Source organism: Pituophis catenifer, unplaced genomic scaffold (assembly GCF_029215685.1).
Source record: "Pituophis catenifer annectens isolate HBS135680 unplaced genomic scaffold, rPitCat1.0.hap2 SCAF_1, whole genome shotgun sequence".
In the NCBI taxonomy this organism is placed as follows: domain Eukaryota; kingdom Metazoa; phylum Chordata; class Lepidosauria; order Squamata; family Colubridae; genus Pituophis; species Pituophis catenifer.
In genome coordinates, this window is record NW_027256881.1 from 139263939 (window position 1) to 139284092 (window position 20154).

General features: G+C 40.0%; 1 protein-coding gene across 1 annotated transcript in view; it reads left to right on the forward strand.

The window, feature by feature from the left end:
* Positions 1–20154, forward strand: part of VSNL1 (visinin like 1) — a 128723-nt gene that overhangs the window by 59375 nt on the left and 49194 nt on the right. The window contains exon 2 of the mRNA XM_070955605.1: positions 4987–5153. Coding sequence (XP_070811706.1) covers positions 4992–5153 — 162 coding nt within the window. The 5' untranslated portion in view covers positions 4987–4991. The remainder of the gene's footprint in view (positions 1–4986; positions 5154–20154) is intronic.

The following is a 20154-nucleotide window of genomic DNA, read 5'->3' on the forward strand; positions in this document are numbered from 1 at the left end:
GGATTCCCTGAAGCATGCAGACTATTCCATCTTTTTTCCTTCGGTGGCTTTTAGTTATAATTCTGAGCCGCCCGTAAGGAGTGACTTTCGCAAATCCCTTTATCCTTCTTATCAATTAGTTTCAAAGAGCTGAAAGCAAATGAAGTATAATAGTTAAGGTGTTGTTGCAGTAGGACTGAATTGTGGCAGGTTCAAGCCCGCATAAAAGCTCACTAGATACGAAGGACTGTGGACAGGCCATCCTTTTCCAGGCAGCATTGCAGCCAGTGTGTTCAGACTGCTTATGCCATCTGGACTTCAAGTGACAAGCAATGGCCCAAACTGGATCACCTGCTTCTTTAGTGAGAATACAATTCCATCCAGATTTAGAGACCTATTCAGTTCCTGGGCATACAAGATTACAAACCACAAGGCATTCATCTTGCCAAGTTTCTTGGTTATTGTCCAAACTATTACAGCATCCATAACTTACTGCAGCATTTATTCTGGCTCACGTGACAGAAGACAGGGAGAAATAGAGCTAGATAATCCTGAGCTTACTGATGAAATCCAGTCTCAGTCTTCAAATGTCTTCATCCAGGACCTTCAAATACCTATAAAACCAGGGTGTCAGAATGGATTGCTATGGGAGATAGCCACCGATAAGCAGGAACCTTTTAATGGGAGGAGCAGAAAAATATTTCCTTACTGTGGCCCAAGAGTAACTTGCAGCCTGGTGCAGATAGATTGAGGCAATGCTACAATTGTATGTGTATTGATTTCTTTGTTGCCCTTAAATCAAACTTGACTCCCGATGAGAAGTCCATGCAGATTTCTTTGCAGCATTTTCAGAAGCCGGTTGCTATTCCCTTTTTCCCAGGGCGGAGAGAAAAATGACAGGTCCAATGTCACCCTGCTGACTTTGTCCCTGAGGCAAAACGGGAACATGGATCTCCCTGCTCCTACTCCTATCAGACTAAGTTGGTATACCAAATTGTTTACTCAGAAGTGAATCCTAGTGAGTTTGGAAAGCTGACTCCCAGCTAGATGGATCCGTGCCTGCAGAACCCTGGTTGCCCCATTATTGAAAATTGCAATAGCTCCTTCAAAATAGTAGTGAGTTGTTGTTCTTTTGGTGAAGAAGCTGAGTTTTTCTTTTTCCTTGCAATAAAAATAACAAGCAATCTTTTCTTATACTCTATAATATGGTAGTTCTCTAGGTAGTTACTATAATACCTACGTCTCAGGTATTTTAAAAGGGTGGGGAACACTTATTTCCAAATCAGGACTGAGAACCAAAACTAGAAAATGAACAAATCAAGATACATTAGTTGCTTCAGGGGTGGGTTCTAATTTTTTTTACTACCTGTTCTGTGGGCGTGGCTTATTTTGTGGGTGTGGCTTGATGGTCATGTGACAGTTATTTAGGATTTAGCAGAGGTACTGGTCTACCAGACTTTTAACTGCTTGCAGAGCTGTACCGATCTACCCATTTATTTTTGCAGGCACTGATCTACTCATGTATTTTTGCAGGCACTGGTCTACTCATGTATTTTTGCAGGCACTGGTCTACTCATTTGTTTTCTTTTAACACTGATCAGCTATAGGGCGGCCCTTTGAAGCCCTGTGGCAAGAGTTTAAACAGTTTTTTTCCCTCTAGCCATCAGCTGGGACTCAGGAGGCAGCCATAGATTGGGGGTGGGGCCAAATAAAAGGTAAGAATAACGCAGGACAGGGGTGGGGGGCGCGGGGGGGGTGGCACGGGGGGCAGGGGGCAGAACCAGTTCGGTGACATCATATCGTCACTGCTACCAGCTCGGGAGAACCGGGCCGAACCGGGAGGAATCCACCGCTGAGTTGCTTCCTTCCACAGTCAGTTCCTTCCAACTGATTAAGAAAATCTATCTTTTTTTTTTCTTGTGAACGGGTTACTTTCTAATTTTAGGGGGAAGACTTTTTTCCAAAGCTGTGCATCTCCACTTTGAAGAGCCTCCATTTCCGAGGCTTATCTGTGCCTTAAATAGAGCAGAAGGCAATATTTCTGGAAGGAACAGAGGCAGGTTGCTGGCAAATCTTCTCTTCAGCCATGTTTTTCCAGTCACTTAACTCTGCCAGTATGGGCACAAGGTTCCTGTTTTACATTAATATTTTTCTCAACTTTTTTTTTTCCTCCCAGAAATTATATAAGAACGGGTCCAACACATGACATGGACCTGACAGCTTTGTATCACTTCTATCTGCTTTTCACACTGACAGGAGTATAAAGAAAGCCAGTCTTAAAAGAAGCCTGAGAACAGGGGAACAGTGCCCAGAGGTCTGTCAAGTTGTTACTAGGGCACAGCAGGGGAAGATTCTTCGTGAAAAATAACAGGAAAATTGGCCTCTTATCACATTATGTGGAATTCAGTACTTGCTTGGGATGTTTTTCTCAGTATTTTCCCCTGTACACTTTGCATAAGTTAGGATCAACATTTGAGAACTTCCATTCAGCTAGTAAACATGGGGCTCTATTTTAGAATTGAGAACTGCTCATTTTACCCTTTCCTGTGTTCTCAACTTCTGCATTCTCCACATCCAGAAAAAGTGATGCTAAGCACTTATAAATGATACAGGATGCTTATAAACGATACAGGACGCTTATAAATGATACAGGATGCTTATAGTATGCTTCTTGATACAAAGGAGAGGTATTCAGCTGTTTTATTCTCACAGTCTAGTATGGTCTTAGCTTTGCAGTTGGTCTTCCTTTATAGAAAAATTAAAAGTGTGAAAATTACCTAGTCCTGAATACCATCTCCCCCTTCTGTAACTGGTAAATCCAAGATCTTCCTTAATTCAGAATGATTAAAAGAGATTCAAAGGTGGATGGATACACAAAACATTCCATTTTCAAATTGTGCATATTCGCCATAACCAACCTGAGACCCTTCCCCACCGATCTACAAAAGCAAAATCAATAATATTGTAAAGATGGCAGCAAGATACCAGATGTATGGTGTTTTGAACATTGGGAAAACATATAAAAACTTTGTTTTTCTAGTTTTCTCTAATGTGTAGTCAGGGCGAGACTTCATGTATATAATAAGATGTGTTATTTGCTCCTCATGGAAATCTCAGGCCCATGTTAACTCCCAAATGGTTCTAATGTTAAAGAGAATAACAATCAATTTATTCTGATCTCACCATGAGATCTTGGCCAGATGGCTAAGTGAATCTAGGGGGGCCTCTCCAGAATACCATTTTCCTATCATATCTTTCAAGCAGCACAAATGGTACTCCTCTCTTCCTCTACCTCACAGGTATCAAATTCGCAGCATCATGTTGCTGTCGACGTGATGTTTTGCAACATTTTCCCATTCACGGATCTGGGATGGGCGTGGCCTGCATATGATGCATCCGGCCAGCAGGCTGCCAGGTTACACCCCTGCTCTACCTCATGTTATCCTCTCAATAATTTTGTGACGTAGATTAGGCTAAGAAATAAAATCAAGATCACTCAATGAACTTTACAACTGGGACTATGTTGTAATGGGACTATGAATCTGAGTATGATCCCAATCAAATATTCTAATCAGTATATTATACTGTACTGCATTCCTTATTTGTGTTCCAGAGATTTTATAACAATCATGGCACTGTCATTATTAAGATTACTGCAATAGCAGAGAGCATACAAATTTCAGTACATGATTTTGCAACTTTTCAGTGGTAAAGCCAAAGGGTTAATCATAAAAGTAAAAACATTACAAATTCAGGTGGCAATCTCAAACCTATGTGAAAATCGCTAAATTCTTATCACAGGTGGTAAAATTTTGAAATTGTTGGCATTATTTTAATTTTGATATGTTTGCCATTTAGGAATGTCACATTTATTGAATTATTATGTGCTAATTTATTAAAGTCACTGTACCATTTCATTAGAACATTCTAATGTATAGATTCTCATTGTATAGAGTCACGGAAATGAACCCCATTCATTGTAACAATGTAGAATAGTACATGAACCCTTGGAAAGCGTTGGGATCCGTTTTCTGATAGACTAGATAATCCATGAATTACAGTTTTCTTATTCTCATTAATTAAATCTGCAACGAGAAGTCTCTGGATTCACAGCTTGATAGAAGCTCAGAACTGTTGTAGGGACTGTAATTAGCAAACTAGTTTTGTTAATAAAAGAAGTAGTGTTTGAGAAGAAGATGCAAGAATAAAGCCTTTTAATTATGATTGAGGATTGTATGGAGCAGGCCTGCTCATCTGGCACAATTTCCTCCATTCAAGTTGAAGAAGGGAGAAATGGTTTTGTTTTACTGATTCAACAAATAGAAGGGAATGAATGCATAGGATTACAGCTATTCGTTTATATTCAGGTTTTTAAGGAAGGCTGTTTAATAGCTATATTAAAAGCTGTTGAATTCTATAGAAGGATAGAGAGCCTTGGTTTACCCAGTACCTTAAAAACTGAGGTAAGGTGTTATAATCTGGCCAGACCATCTGCAAGGAAACTAGCTAAAAGAAGCAGCTGCCTCATTATTAAGAATGTTTGATAGAGGGTTGCTATGTTTTGAGAAAGGCAAGGGAACCAAGATATTTCTTTGACATGATTTTTTAATGTTAAGAAGTAACTGTGCATTGATTCTACCAATGTTCAAGAAAAAAAAATTGTACTATGAACCAGCCATTCTTCGGGTACTCTGCTGAAAGATTAAATGGCTGCAAACTGTAACGATTTGTACATCAACTTTCAGCTAAATGTATACAACGGTATAATGTCAAGAATTTTTTCCTGCACTGATTGATGTCAGCATGGGATGAGTGCTCTTCCACCCCTGGAAGGCATTTGTTTGTCTGCCATAACCAGTTGCGGAGAAAAAAAAATTACAGTATCTGGGATTGATATCCAAAAGTAACTTTAGAGGGGGTTGGCTTCAAAATAATTCCAGTGATTAAATGCTAACCGTCCCTTAGTATATAAGCCACTTATAATAATATCTCTTTCATTTTTCTTAGGCATAATGGGGAAGCAGAATAGCAAACTGGCTCCTGAAGTGATGGAAGATCTGGTGAAGAGCACGGAATTTAATGAACATGAACTCAAGCAGTGGTACAAAGGATTTCTAAAAGATTGCCCTAGTGGAAGACTGAACCTAGAGGAATTTCAGCAGCTTTATGTTAAGGTGAGCTCACAGTTTGTGGCATGTCATATTTCATCGATAACGTGGCTCAAGACTTAATTCATTGCATAATTTGTAGCCAAATGATAGAGTGGTTTTTTGAAAGCAGCAAAATCATAATCAATGACAAATGTTCCCTCTCTGCTATTGGTGTCATTTTGTGATAGCCTCCTCCTTCTCCTTCTCCGCCTCCTCCTCCTTGTTCTTCATTTTACAATAAATACATAGAGAATGTCCCATTCAAGAATACTAATTTAGATCCTTTAGAAAGTAGGGAGGCCACCCAGCACATGCTAGGCCACTTCCTTCTTCTACTCAACACAAAAGCATGTCAAAGAATTCTTAATAAACAATGGAATCACAGCACAATTTTTTATATTCTTTCCTCCCTTCTGTCTCATGTTGGTTTGCTGGAAAACATTTTGTAAACATCTGTGTGTGTGGAGTGTGCATATTTTTGGGGCTTATATGCTACTTCAGTGGTAATTGATTCTAAGCAACATATGCGCTGCAATTATCAACAAAATCCTTTGTCCTTATTAAAATGTGTTGATGAACAGACTGTACTCTTTATTTTTATTTATTACATTTATTTATTCACTGTCCATCTTGTTGTCACTCTGATTATCTTACGATCTGGTAAAACAATATTATAAAAGGTTAAAATATAGAATAAATACATTAAAAACGACAAAGAAATAACTAAGTAGGGAGTAAACAGTTTTCAAAATAATATCAGAATTGTTTCATTCAGGTTAAATAAATTGATTTTTGCCTTTGGGGTAAATTATTTTTATATAGAAAACTTTGCAATAGTGGCGAATATATAGAATATAAAACTTTTTATTAACTAGCATAAACTTTTTGTAAAGGAGAGGAGATAATGGGTGCATGAGCTTGCTTGTGAACAAGGCCAATAAAGATGTTAACTGAAGATTTGAGAAAGATACCATGAAGGATCATAACCTAAAATTGAATGAATCTATTTATAATGTATTTGTACAGCTAAAAGAACTTAGTATCCCTTTTATCCTTGCTGGTCAACATTTACTTTAAATGTTTTATTATATACAATCCTTATGTTTTTCCTCACTCTCTCCTTTCCTATTTATCTCCTCAGATGTGCTGTTAAATACACATACACACACACAAAAGCAATGTTAATTGAAACTGCACATCATACAAAGTACAGAAGATTGAACTGATCTCTGTATACCTCCACAGATAGATTCATTTAGAAATAGATTCATTTTTTTCCAGATCTCTGTCCCAATATATATGTGACAATTTGGAGGTTGTTTATTCTACCAGTTCTTTATTTACTTCTCTTGGTTCACTGGGGATTTCCAGTGGCTGAGGACTACCATTCTAGCAAATGAAAATGACTTCATTAACTGTGTTTTCAAAGTCAACATGGATTCCAGAAATAACTAATACAGCCAAATGGGCAAAGATCCTGAAAACCTGATAGAAGAGTTGAGAATCAAGAGCAAATTTTGGTCCAAATAGATGATACTCTTAGGCAGATTAATATCAGCTGAGTTTAGATGGGCAATAAGGATCTGTAGCCACAGCAATGGCCACCACTCACTATAACTGGAGTCTGAAAGTGACCAAGAGTCCAATATTTTCCATAAAAAACTCTTTTAAATATGCTGTATACCAGAGGTGGGTTCTACTTACCATTACTACTGGTTCACAATGGGGCCGCGTGCATGCGCAGAAGCTTCCTGATGATGTCGGGGTTGGTGGGCGGAGCCTCCTGCCAGTTTTACTACCGGTTCTATAGAACCGATCCGAACTGGGGGCAACCCACCACTGCTATATACGGCACAGTTTCAAATCTATTCATGAGGGCCATATTACATTTTCACTTAGTTGATGCGATTTTATTTCTAATTTTGACTGGTTAAAACGGAATTTGGGGAGGTGACATCTAGCTTAGTATACTAGATATCAATCAAGATATCTACATACAATTCCTAGATTTATGCTACATGACTGAACAATGTTTCGACTGTAATTATTGCAATGTCGTGGAACATGAGAGTTGACATTGTTCCTGGATTGTTTGAGGTTTTTAAAATGAAAGTTGGATATGAAAAGCTGATCAGGGTAAAGGCTTCCAGGTTCAACTTATTTGTTTGCCCTCAAGGCTAATGCATTTGTTGAAAGTAAGTGTACTTGCAAGTACATATAGTTTACTAGATGCTAACAAAGGATAGACGGCTTTCTCATAGATCTCCCTGTAGAAATATACTGTACGCAAGAATAAGGCAGTCAGACTAACTATACCAGATCACTAATAACAGTAAGAGAAGGAATAGGAAAACCACATTGTTCCTCATGGACTCACTTTGTAGCACAATGGTGAAATACAGAATACAATTGTATACAATTGCAAAGTCTTTGAGATTTGCTTTCATCACTGGTAATTTTCTGAAACTGGTCTGATCAACTCTGTATTACAGTCATGGACCAGCATAAAACTAATCTGCTATTACATATATTGAAAATCACATTATTAACACTTAAAGCTTAGAGGTCAATTTGGCTGCACTCTGCTTTGTCATTTTTATGGTCTAATATTATAAAAGATAACAATGTTTTATATTATTTAAGCTAGGGCCTTACTGTAACCATACTAGTTAATTGAAAAGGGAAGTGAAAGGGCACGGTATTTTTCCTGGCTGCAGGTGTCATGCTTAATAATTTCCACTAACTATTTTGTTATTATGCTTTTGTGGAGCTACATTTGATTCAGTCAATTTTTCTACTACATATGGATGATAAACCATTTATGATGAAGCTTATCTTTATGAGCAAAATCTATTTTATCAGAGGTAGGCGTTCTTCATTAAACTAAATCTGATATTCTGTATGGTTACAAATTCCAGAGGGCTTGTCTGTTGAGTAGAAATGGTAGGGTTTTGTGGCTCCCTAAAGACCAGCAAACTGATTGCAATACAAGCTTATCAGCTGAGTTCTAATCCATGAAAGCTTTTAATAAATCTGTTTGTCTTTATGCAGCCCCAAGACTGTTGTTTATGTTACAGCTGCCCCTCCAGAAGACTACCTATAATAAAGTCAATTTGATTGTATTTCATTGTATGAGAGAACAGATAATGGATGATGAAAGTATAGGAGCAGTTTTAACCAACATGCTACAAAACTACACACACAAACAAATGGAGACATGCTTAATGCAAGACTGAGATTGGAATAGAGGTTTGCAATGAAGGCCTGTAACAACGTCAGCCAGCTTGGCCAAAATGAAATAAAATTCTCCTTTTGATTGTCTAAATTGCAAGCAAAATAAGATTAGCTTCACTAAGATTCTAGCTTTTCAATATCCCTGAAAACCACAAAGAAACTAGATTTGGTTGTCATTTTTTTTCAACTTCTAGCTACATTTTCTTGACTCTCATGAGAACTAGAACTCTAAACGTGTGGCATTTGTGGAAAAGAAATGTAAAAAGAATCAGCAAACCATTTTCCCAAGATTGATAATAAAGTATGCAAGATACAATTAGTGGGTGCAAGTATTTCATAAAAGGAAAATGAAACACTTTTCTAAAGCTATCCTTAAGCAAAGGATTGGTAATTTTGAATCTATGAGTTATATACATTCTTCCTTTTTTGTCCCTCCAGAATTTCTCCTGCACTATGTTTGGATGGACAGCTAAAAACAAGTATTTTACAGATCTGTTTCTCTGTGTTGTTTAAATCCATCACACTGAAGCTCTTCTCTCAATATATTGACTTAATTTAAATTGATGTTTCATAATTCATTCTGCAGTGAGTTGCCCAAAGTGTTTTCAAAGAAACATACTATCAGATTACTTCTGATTTTTGGCTATCGTAGACTTAAGATGGCTCTCCAACGGTATGCTGACTATGGAAAGCAAAAGGAGAAAAATCTTTTCAAATGAGCACATTTTCTCTATTTTTATATAAAATTTACTGAAGAATTTTTTTTAAAGAAGTTAAAAAGTACAGAAAATTATAAAATATAGAAAAGTGGAGGGGATATTTTTAAAAAGGGAAGAAAGATAGAAGAAAAAGTGAAGGACAAGAAAGAAAAAAGAAATGAAAGAGCAAAAGAAATATTGAAAGAAGCATCTTCCAATCTTCTTTGCGGCAGTTATATAGTTAATACTATTTCCACCCTCTTAGATTATATAATATAATTTCCGTCTTCCTATGTACAGCTGTTTTTAATCAATAAATTCATAAATCACCTGTTCATGTTTCTCTGTTTTCAGCAAAAAGTCCATAAAGGGTTTCCAGTCTTTTTATGAAAGTCAATTTAGCTATTTCTGCAAGTTCTGCCATCTTCATGATTCACCCTTTCCTTGTGGGTATTTCTGCTTTTTTCATCTTTGTGCTGCACTTCAGTTTTATAATGAAATTTATCTCTAGCCTTGTGAAGAAAAAAAGGGGGGAAAGAAGAAAGAACATCTTAACTAAACAAACATGAATTTATATCAGCTATCACCCAAGTGAAGCAATTTTAGATGCTGTCAAGGATTAAGCATATGCTTAATTTTCCTACTGAAATGTGACAACATATGCTTTATTTTATGTCGTAAGGGAGTTCAGAGTATCACAACATTACTATAGCATTGTTTGCTTTGTAGAATTCTTCAATGTGCCATTAAGAAGGATAGAGACACCTTCTTTGAGCCTACCAAGGGTTCATCACTGGCAATGCAACATTTTGTCCTGTTTTTATGTAGCTTCCTATAACACTCCTGTTTTCTCTCTCAAGAACCTCCTACTCACATGAAAAGAGTGTGTGGTGCCAAATACTTCCTTGCATAGTAGGCAACAGCAGTTGCTTATAACTTTGTGGGTTTGTCAGGAGCCAGGAAAGTATTGCTTCGTGCCACGCTTGCTCAACCATTATCTTATTTCCAAAAACACGGCTATACTCCACATATAGTAGCTTGGAGACATTCTTGCAAAATAAAATTAAAAGGGAGATAGATCAGTGCAGTGATTTGTTTGGAAATGAATACCTGCCCAGAAGAATAAGTAAAAAATAAGCTGAGGTGACAGAAAGCTTTTCAGTGGCTGTTCCTCCCTTGTGGAACCCCCTCCCTGCAGCCGTTCAACAGAGCCCATTTTTTTTGTTATGTGGAAGGCAGTTAAGACCTTGGTACCTTTACTAAGATACTGGGCAGGACAGGATGTTAGAATAAATAGTATGGAAGGAGGGCAGCTGAGCCTGCTGTGGGGCATTCCAAGTGGACAATTAATTGGTTTGAAGGTTTACTGTTTTTACTGTTTTATGATTGTATATTAGCTTTATTGTTATTGTGAGCTGCCCAGAATTGCTTGAGGTGGGCAGTCATATAAATGAGGGTAAAGGTTCGTTCTCTGAGTTTGTGGGTTGGTTTCCAAACATTTAGGGGATGTTAGTGTCAAAACAGAAAACTGACTTCCCCTAAAGATGCTACCTAGCCTGGTAACGAAACGTTCGGAAACCAACCCACAAGCTCAGAGAACGAAACTTCATCCTCATCCTACACCCGAGCTATAGATAATCTCCATTATTGCAAGTCATATAAATCTTATAAATGAATAAATAAAACATCTCAAAGGTTGAAGGGGTACGGTAGGTTATTCCCTGATAAAAGAGTATTTCACCTCAGTTATCAAGGGGATCATGTTATGAGAATAGTCATACCATGCTTTAAAAGTTAAACCCATTTGTTCAAAAAGGTGGGAGACCCCTTCTTCCCCACCCTCTATTACACTTTATATCAGTTCTCTGTGTTGACTTCTGGATGCCGTTCTACCTTCTTAGCCAACATGGGAATTGATTCTTGGAATTGAAGGTCCACATATTTGGCAAGGATGATTGTCATGTACCAGGTTTTTTATGGCTGCCATTAACTACATAATTTGAGGAGCGGAATTACTTAGAATTTTGTAAGCAGTGGCAGTCTCTATTAAGGGAATCCTTGACCAATGTTACCACGTTTCTCAGATAATAACTCAGTTTTACTTAGGCTCTTGAAGGTTCATAACCCGGAATAAGGGAGCCATGATAAATTGTAAGGGAGCTGGTAAATTGTAGTGCTCGCTTGCTGGGTTTCAGAAAAGGTTGTTTGGCTGATTGTGAGAAGCTGTATCACATTCTGGCTGAGAAAGTACACATCTGTTTGTTTGCTGAGCACTTGACCTAAGAGGGTGTTTCCAAAACTCCGCAGATTTAAGAAGTGAGGACTTCAATTCCCAGAATTCCTTAGGCAGGAGAAGGGCTCACAACTGCAGCTCTCCTATTAATCTGGTGATGTGATTGTGGGTGAAGCGACATTTCTCAGCTGCTTTGTCTCAGACAACACCTTTTAAAAGGAAGTAGGAATTTATGACTAGATCAACAATCAAGAATGAGGAATTTTGGGAGGGAAGTTAGTGGAAATAGGAGACAGGCTAGGATATCTCAAATCCTGCCAAAAAGGAGATAAGAGGACTGCAGTAGTGACTTGTTGTGTGTATCATGTTTACTTTCTTACTAGATATCACAATTATACCTTTCAATTGTTCCGGAAAAGAAGGTGAAAGGACTAGAGGGCAGCTTTTCTTATTTGAGACACATCAGGGAAAGTGAGATATCAATATTCAAATAAATACTATCTAAAAACTTTTCGATTTGGATCTGTAATATTCAAAGAATAGCACAATTTAGAAAGTTAAGCTGCCTGATCAAATATGAAGTGCTGTCTGCTCTTTTATTATTTCTCTGCAGGCACCGATCTTGGTTACAAGTGTGTTTCAAGCACTTTGCTTAGTGTTCTGTTAGCTCCCTGAGGAAATGCCTAGTGCTAATACTGGGATGGTGAAATAATTTCTGTAACGGAGCACTATGAAATTTTAAGTGTAGGCTACGATGTCCCTAGAGAGTGCAGTGGAAGAAATTACATAAAGGAGAGGAGCGATTTTCCAAAACACACCGAAGGTATGTTCATAAACATACTGGCAAAAGAGAAAAAGCTTAAAGTTTGATCTACTTACTAGAATTTCATGAATTAGGGTTCATTTTATCAGAAATATAAGTTTCCTTTGGCAACTGGCAATCGTACATTGGAGAGGGGAAAAATAAGGAATCATGAGGATGAGTGTCAGGAAAAGCATCTGAGGTAATTCAGTTGATACTTAGTCACTAAGAAAGTAGTATGTGGCAACTCAGAGCTGTGGAAAAAATGCTTCCCAACTCAAAGTACAATTCTGATTTAGGCTTAAAAGCTGTTGCAGTATGTTAGGATAAACAGGCTCAGACTCAACCAGGAAAAAAAGAATCAACTGAAATAATTGTAAATACAAATAGGAGAATACTTCAGATTATAAATGTTAAATTTTAAATATTTTAAAATAGATTTTAAATATTTAAAACTAATTCACCAAATTGCAAAACAATCTTGTGAAGGTATTAAAATATTATATGATTAAACTGCTAAACTAGTATGTGATTGCACACAAAAATCATTGTGAACATGTATTTGAACAAACCAAACACATATCAGAAAAGGAAAACAACATAAAAGCATTTTAATATATAATTATACAATGCTAATATTAAAAATACTTTTCTGCATAAAGCTGTGGCAGGTGTAAGAAATTTTCTTTTGGAGAAGTTAAGGTTCCACTCCAACAAAATAAAGCAAACATCATTCTGAGAACAGGTAGAATCTCAATGAGGAACCAGAATTCTGAAAGTAGGACACCACGTGCTATAGAAAAGACATTGAAGGAACACGTGGTCAGAGCCTCAGTTTCTTTTAGATCACAAAATCAAATTTGCTCTGCAAATTGTATTGTTATGTTTTCCTTCCAGTATTGCTGAGGGCAAGTCATTAAAGCAGGCAAAATGGAAGTTCTGCAGTTTGTTGTACAGAAAATATTGAATAGTTAGTTCTCAACTTATGACTAATCACTTAGTAACTGTTGGAAGTTACAATGGACCCCCCCCGAAAGCTACTTATGACCTAGTTCCAGAATTCTGATAGCTGCAGAAACATGCATATCATGGTCACATGACCACATTTCAGGTACTTGTTGGCAACCAACTCACCTGTGATAGAATATTACCTGCAGCAGCAGAGAGGAGTATTTGGCCAACGCAGAGTCTTCCCAGAAAGAGGCCCAGATTAAGAGACTGTGCATTCCCAAGATGGATGAGGGAAAGGGGGGAAAGGTTTGGGGTATCCACACCCTAGAATCTCTCAGGATATACTGTATCTAACAGGTTAGAAAGTTCTAGCTTTAAATTAGCAAGATTCTGTCCATTAGGTGCAAGCATATAATGGGCTGAACTCAATTGGATCGCATTACCTTGTTTCTGAGCTTGGGCTTGACACCCTCTTTATAGCTGGTGGCAGAAGTCCCCATTCACAGGACCATGATTTACAATGTTTTCTTCCTGTTTCCAACCTTTTTAGCCAGTTTCTGAGAAAAATCATCCGTAGTAATACATAGATAGAGCCATGGTTAAAATGCAGTATTGCAAGCTAACTTTGCCTACAGCCAGGAGTTTGATCCTGATCAGCTCAAGGTCAGTCAAATGAGGACCCAGATTGTTGGGGGCAATATGCTGACACTGTAAACCACCCAGAGAGTGCTGTAAAACATTGTGGAGAGGTATATAAATCTAAGTGCTACCGCTATTGCTAGATTCGCTTAATGACACCTGGAAGAAATACTCATAAAATTGGGTTTGGTCACGTGGGTATCTTGACTTAAGACCATCATGACCTGACAGAAAATCCAGTTTTTTTAAAAAAAAAAATTATTTTTCTTATACTTATATGCCGCCCTTCTCCCAAAGGACTCGGGGTGGCTCACAGAAATTAAAACAATGAAAACAATAAAAATAGCTACTAAAATAATCAATTAAAATCTCCCAATTAAAAATCACCCATCAGATCAGCAAATTTGTTGGAAAAACCATGTCTTCAGGTCACGGCAGAAAGAGCGGAGGTCGGGGGCCATCCGGAGCCTCGTGGGTAACCCATTCCAGAGGGTCGGTGCACCCACAGAGAACGCCCTCATCCTGGGTGCCACCAGCCGACATTGTCTGGCCGATGGTACCCGGAGGAGGGCAGTCCTATGTGAGCGCACAGGGCGGTGGAGGCAGGCAGAAGGTGGTCCTGCAGGTAGCCCGGGCCCATGCTATGTAGAGCTTTATAGGTAAGTACCAGCACCTTGAAGCTGTTCTATTACTGAAGGTTCCATTACTGTTTAGGAATGTATTTCATGCTGTAAAATATTTCCAATTTATATCCAGGTACTATATTATTATCTACATTGTCCAGAACTACCTGGAGAGCTCTATCCAATACCCACTGTTGAACTGCAGTTCTAGCTCTTGATAGCCCCATAGCCCCATAGCCGAGAAGCTTGGCAAAAGAAGTTGCATTGGGATAAATCATTCTGGGTTTAAGTTTTCCAGAAATAAGAAAATTTGCCTAGAAAGATTATAGTGGTCTGGGAATCACTGGAAAAATAAAGTTTAAGCCAGAAACAGAGGTAGCATATATGGACCTATGACTCTAGCTATATTATGTTAACATTGACTAATTTTTTAACATGTTGAATTGAGTCAGAATCATTATATATTTTAATTCTAGTTATTCTTAATACTAAAAATAATATTAAAATGTCTAACTCTTTAGTTGAGGAGGCGCTAGTCATTTGCCAGGTATTTTGCTCACTCCCCAAATCTTTGGTTTATAAAGTTCAGTGAATTTTCTGGATTCTGGACATTGGGCTGACAGATGAAAACATAAGTTCTTCCACATGCGAGAAGGAGAGGAGGAAAGAAGAAAGTAGAAGAGTAGATGGAAGAAGGGAGGGAAAGGAAAGAGAGGAGAGGGAGAAGGATTGTTGTAAAACAAGGGAGATGAAATGGTAGAAGAGCAACCCCAAATATACTTAAATTGTTTAGGATGAAGATTCTATTAGTAGGAAAGTTAAAGAAAATATGTATGTTAGATAAGAAATTGTACATTTAAGATATGTTTATGAGGGGGAGAAAAACCTTTTCAGTTAAAAAAAGCTCTTCCACATGCCACTGCTTCTTCTCTCCTATCACTCCGCAGCATTTGGAAACCAGCCATATGTCTTTATTCCTCCTAACCTTGGAATATTGACAATAGGCAGCAAGTAACAAAACTGTCAGTGCTTCCTCCAGCTAAGGAAGGGCTTCAGAAACATTTATTAAATCAGTATCCCACTTCCTGAATTCCAGCAAATCTGCACATTTTCTCACCAATCATAATTGACTTTTGCAGTTTATGTTTTATGTAAATGATAGTCATATCTATGCAGTATATGAATAATTTGCAAAAAAACACCAAAAAATCCTAAATCCATGATGGCAAACCTATGGCATGCGTGCCAGAAGTGGCACACAGAGCCATCTCTCCGGGCATGCCAGCTATTGCACGTTGCTCTTCCGGGTTTCTACATGCACTTGCGCACTGGCCAGCTGGCCTTCAGGTGTGGGGGAGCACCGGAAACTGAAAGAGCAACTCCCAGGCACACATGCATGTGTCAGGAAGCTGAGCTTCCAGTTTCTGGCACACACATGTGCGCCGGCCAGCTGGTCTTCGTGCGTGCATGCCTGCCAGAAACCAGAAGACCAGATGACCAGCGCATGCATGCATACCAGGGAACTGCTCTTCCGGTTTCCAGCACCCCCCCCCCCAACCCAGGCACGTGCTCCCGTTTCAGCACTCGGTTCCAAAAAGATTTGCCAACACTGTCTTAAGCTGTTGATCTTTAAGGAAGCATTAGGGCGAACCCAGACCTTTTGAGAATTAAAAAAAATGGCTTGCCGTTCCCCCTTCCTGAATTTCAGCATCATAAATCCCCAAATGAAAGAGAACACTTTGTCAGAACCCAAAAGCACAAGTGCCGTGCAGGGGTGAAATCCAGCAGGTTCTGACAGGTTCTGGAGAACTGGTAGTGGAAATTTTGAGTAGTTCGGAGAACCGGCAAATACCACCTCTGGCTGGCCCCAGAGTGGGGTGGGAATGGGGATTTTGCAGTATCCTTCCCTCAGGAGTGGGGTGGGAATGGGGATTTTGCAATATCCTTCCCCTGCCACGCCCACCAAGTCATGCCCACAGAACTGGTAGGGAAAATTTTTGGATTTCACCCCTGGTGCCATGTTTGGGGGATTCTTTGTCACACAGTTTGTCCTCCAGAAATGAAAAATCACTGGCCCTCCAGATGTTGCTGAAACCAAGACCCAACAGATATCAGCATATCCAGTGCTGAAGGATGCGGGATGGATACTGCTTCATTGAGGAGGCTTTGAAAGTCTATTAATGCGCTATGTGAATTAAATATGATTTGCAACTAAAAATAGGACACAATTATAGAGGCTGAGCATGCCCAATCTCTCCCTGTGAAGTAGAAGCCCAATGAGGTTCTGTTCTTAAGAGCCAGCATAGGTAAGCTGTCAGTGCAAACTTGGATCATAATAAAGTAGGGGTCAAAATCACTTAGACTTCTGCCCTTGCATTCAAACACAATTACAGCTTCTATTCAATCAGCTGAAGAAATGAAGTTATGAGAGAATAAGGCAGATGGTACATGGGGATATAAGAGTTAAGGTCAATGGGCATGGTCCTTTCCTGTAGCTAAATTTTAAAGCCTCGCCTATCCAGATAAATGATATAACAAGGCTTTGAAGAAGCAGCTTTTCCTTACTGTGTTTACAGCACTCTGATCAAAACCGATAGATCAGCAACAATTATGCACTGTCACACCTGGTTTCTTTCCTGATAGATACAAAGTGCATTTGAACAGCATCGTTTATAGGCTGGTGCCTTATTAATGAACAGTCTAGATATCTTGTATAATTGTGAAAGACGGTAGTTGAAAGTCAGATCATGTTTCTGCTAATCATAGACTGAACATTTTAGCACCTTGGGATAGCATCTTTATTTTCATTAAATAAAGCAAATTTGTCTCTCATTCTCTTTGGTTTTCACTGGAGTTTGCATGAATTGCTGTATTTTTCTCAACAGAACCAATGATTGCAGAGCTGTTCCAGTGTGCTTGGTGTTCAAGTTTGCTCTCTTAATTATATATCTCAAGCAGGACAAAATAGCACTGAAGAAATCATTTGTGCTGGAAGATTAGGTAGCTAAAGCTAGAAGTGGAGTACAAAAGGAAAGAATTTGCTTTATTTCCTCTGTGCATAAATTACAATGGGTGTTCACTGATTTTACAAACTCCTTGCTGCTTGGGGATATCTGTTTCCATCTGAGTAGTGTGTAGAATGTGGAAATTAAATTCGGCTATCTCCTTCAACAATAAATACCGGTAACAAATATCAGAAGCTGAAATATAAATTAGCCGCTTTTTTATACAGATACTAAAAGTTAAATCTAGGAAAGTACTAGGTTAAAAGTCTGTTTAAAAAAACACAGTCAATATAAACTCAGTGATGGTTGTGTAGGATAATGTAAGAAACATACAGTAGCAGTCCCTATGCATGGATCAGATCACTTCCAAATGTAATTTGATGTGACTTTTAGGGGGTTAAAATAAACAACTACAGTTGCCCACTGACCGTGTTTAAACTACCATGTTTCAACGAAAATAAGACCCTGTGTTATATTTTTTGAACCCCAAAATAAGCACTTGGCCTTATTTTGGGGGAGGTCTTATTATTTTGGGGCGCGTGGAACAAGACGGGGCTCCTCTTGCCATCTTACCTGATTTCCAGCTCTGTCTCCCTAACCCTAACCAGAGGAAATGGCAGGGACTGGCTGCACATGCGTTTAAATATTTTTGGGGAGGGCTTATTTTGTGGGGGGGGACTTATTTTCAGGGGGCTTATTTTAGTGCATGTGCTCAAAAGCCCAATTGGGTTTATTATCAGGGGATGTCTTATTTTGGGGAAAACACGGTACTCAAAATGGATCATACTTGCTTATTAAACTTCAAGGACCTTTCCTGACAACTCTGTAACTCTAGTAAAGGTACATGCACATTCTGGGCATATCTCACTTGAAAAATGCAGTGTCTACTAACTGCCCTCTCCTGTAGGACCTTCAGTTGAATATGTGTTGCTTATGTCCCATTTACTGTTGCTGCTCCTTCGAACATCTTATCTGCATAGATTTATTTATTTGTTTATTTATTTATTTATTTATTTATTTATTTATTTATTTATTTATTTATTTGATTTATATGCTGCCCTTCTCCGGAGACTCAGGGCGGCTTACAATGTGTTAAGCAATAGCCTTCATTCTTTTGTATATTTTATACAAAGTCAGCTTATTGCCCCCACAAACTGGGTCCTCATTTCACCTACCTTAGAAAGGATGGAAGGCTGAGTCAACCTTGAGCCTTGGAGAGATTCGAACCAGCAGAAATTGCAGGCAGCTGTGTTAATAACAGGGTACACTAAACCACTGTACTATCAAGGCTCTTTTTTACTAGCTGTACCCAGCCACGCGTTGCTGTGGCCCAGTCTGGTGCTTCCGCTGGGCTAAAAGAGCGAGGCTGAAGTTCCAAACTCTCCACGAACATTTGGTGGGTGTGGCCAATTCAACGTCACTCACTTTCATCAGTCACATGACAGTCCCCAAGCCACGCCTAACCAGCTGGTGATTAGGGCAGAGAACCGGTTGCTAAAAAACAATGGGAACCACAAAATCCTCCCCCTCTGTCTCCCCCTCTCTCTTTGTATCTATGTCTCCCCCATCTGTATCTCTCTATGTCTCTCTCTCTCCCACCTCTGTATCTCTCTGTGTCTCTCTGTCCCCCTCTCTCTGTATCTCTATGTCTCTCTCTCTCCCCCCTCTCTCTGTATCTCTCTGTGTCTCTCTCTCCCCCTCTCTCTGTATCTCTCTATGTCTCTCTCTCCCCCCCTCTGTATCTCTCTATGTCTCTCTCCCCCCCTGTATCTCTCTATGTCTCTCTCTCCCCCCCTCTCTCTGTATCTCTCTCTGTCTCTGTCTCCTTCCCACCCTCTCTCTCTGCATCTCTGTATGTGTCTCCCCCCCTCCGTCTCTCTGTATTTCTCTATGTCTCTCTCTCCCACTCTCTGTTTATCTCTATCTCTGGTCCGGCCTCTTCTGCATCCCCTGCCATCGCCCTTACCTTTTCAGGCCAGGCCTTCGCAGCTCTCCGCACCACAGCAGAAACTCGGGAGGGCCCTCCATCCTCCCTACACAGATGTTCTCTGGGGGTTCGATGGGGAGACGCATAGCAGGGAAGGGAAGGGAAGGGAGGGAGGGAGGGGATGCGGTGGGGGTTTGAGGGTGGTTTGGGTCTTCCCACCCGAAGGAAGAAAGTGGCAAAGCCAGGAGCCACGCACACCCCACTGGACCCCTGCTGCGCAGTTCTCCTCCCCTGCCTGCCAAGAGCAGGGGAATGATTAAATCCTCTGCTCTTCCAGGCGAAACGAAGGAAGGCTGGCCATCCTCCCTCCTGGCTGTTTCCACCCACCAAAGCCTCCCTGGAGCCCCTTTTCTGCCAGAGGCCAAAATTTTCGTATAGGCTCCGTGAACTGCCAGAGTGCCCACCTGGGAATCCAAGGCGGCGCTGGTCAAAGGCGACCCCGAGGCTTCAGTTGCCTCCATCTCCCGCTCACTGACCGGATTTACATAGCGCCGGTTAGCGGCTGGTCTTTCTGACCTCGGGGCCCATGATAGCGCTAGGCCAGGCGCAATTTGGGCCAGGCGAGGGACGGAGAGTTCCCGCTCAGTGGACCCAGGCAGCCTCATTGCCAGGTGGTCTTTGGAGGGAGCCCCGAGAGCAGCTGGTGAGGGGGATGGGCAGCAGCGGCAGGCGAGGCTAGTTCGCAGGGCAGCTGGGGGAGCGGGAGGTCAGAGCCAGGCTCAAGCGGGCCCCGGCCAGCCCTAGAAGCGCCGGCTGTGAGGGCTTCCCAGCGGGGAGCCAGCTGCCTACCTGCCGAGCCTGGTGGCAGGATATGGCCCTCGGGGGTCTCTGCCTTCCAAATGCGCAGTTTCTT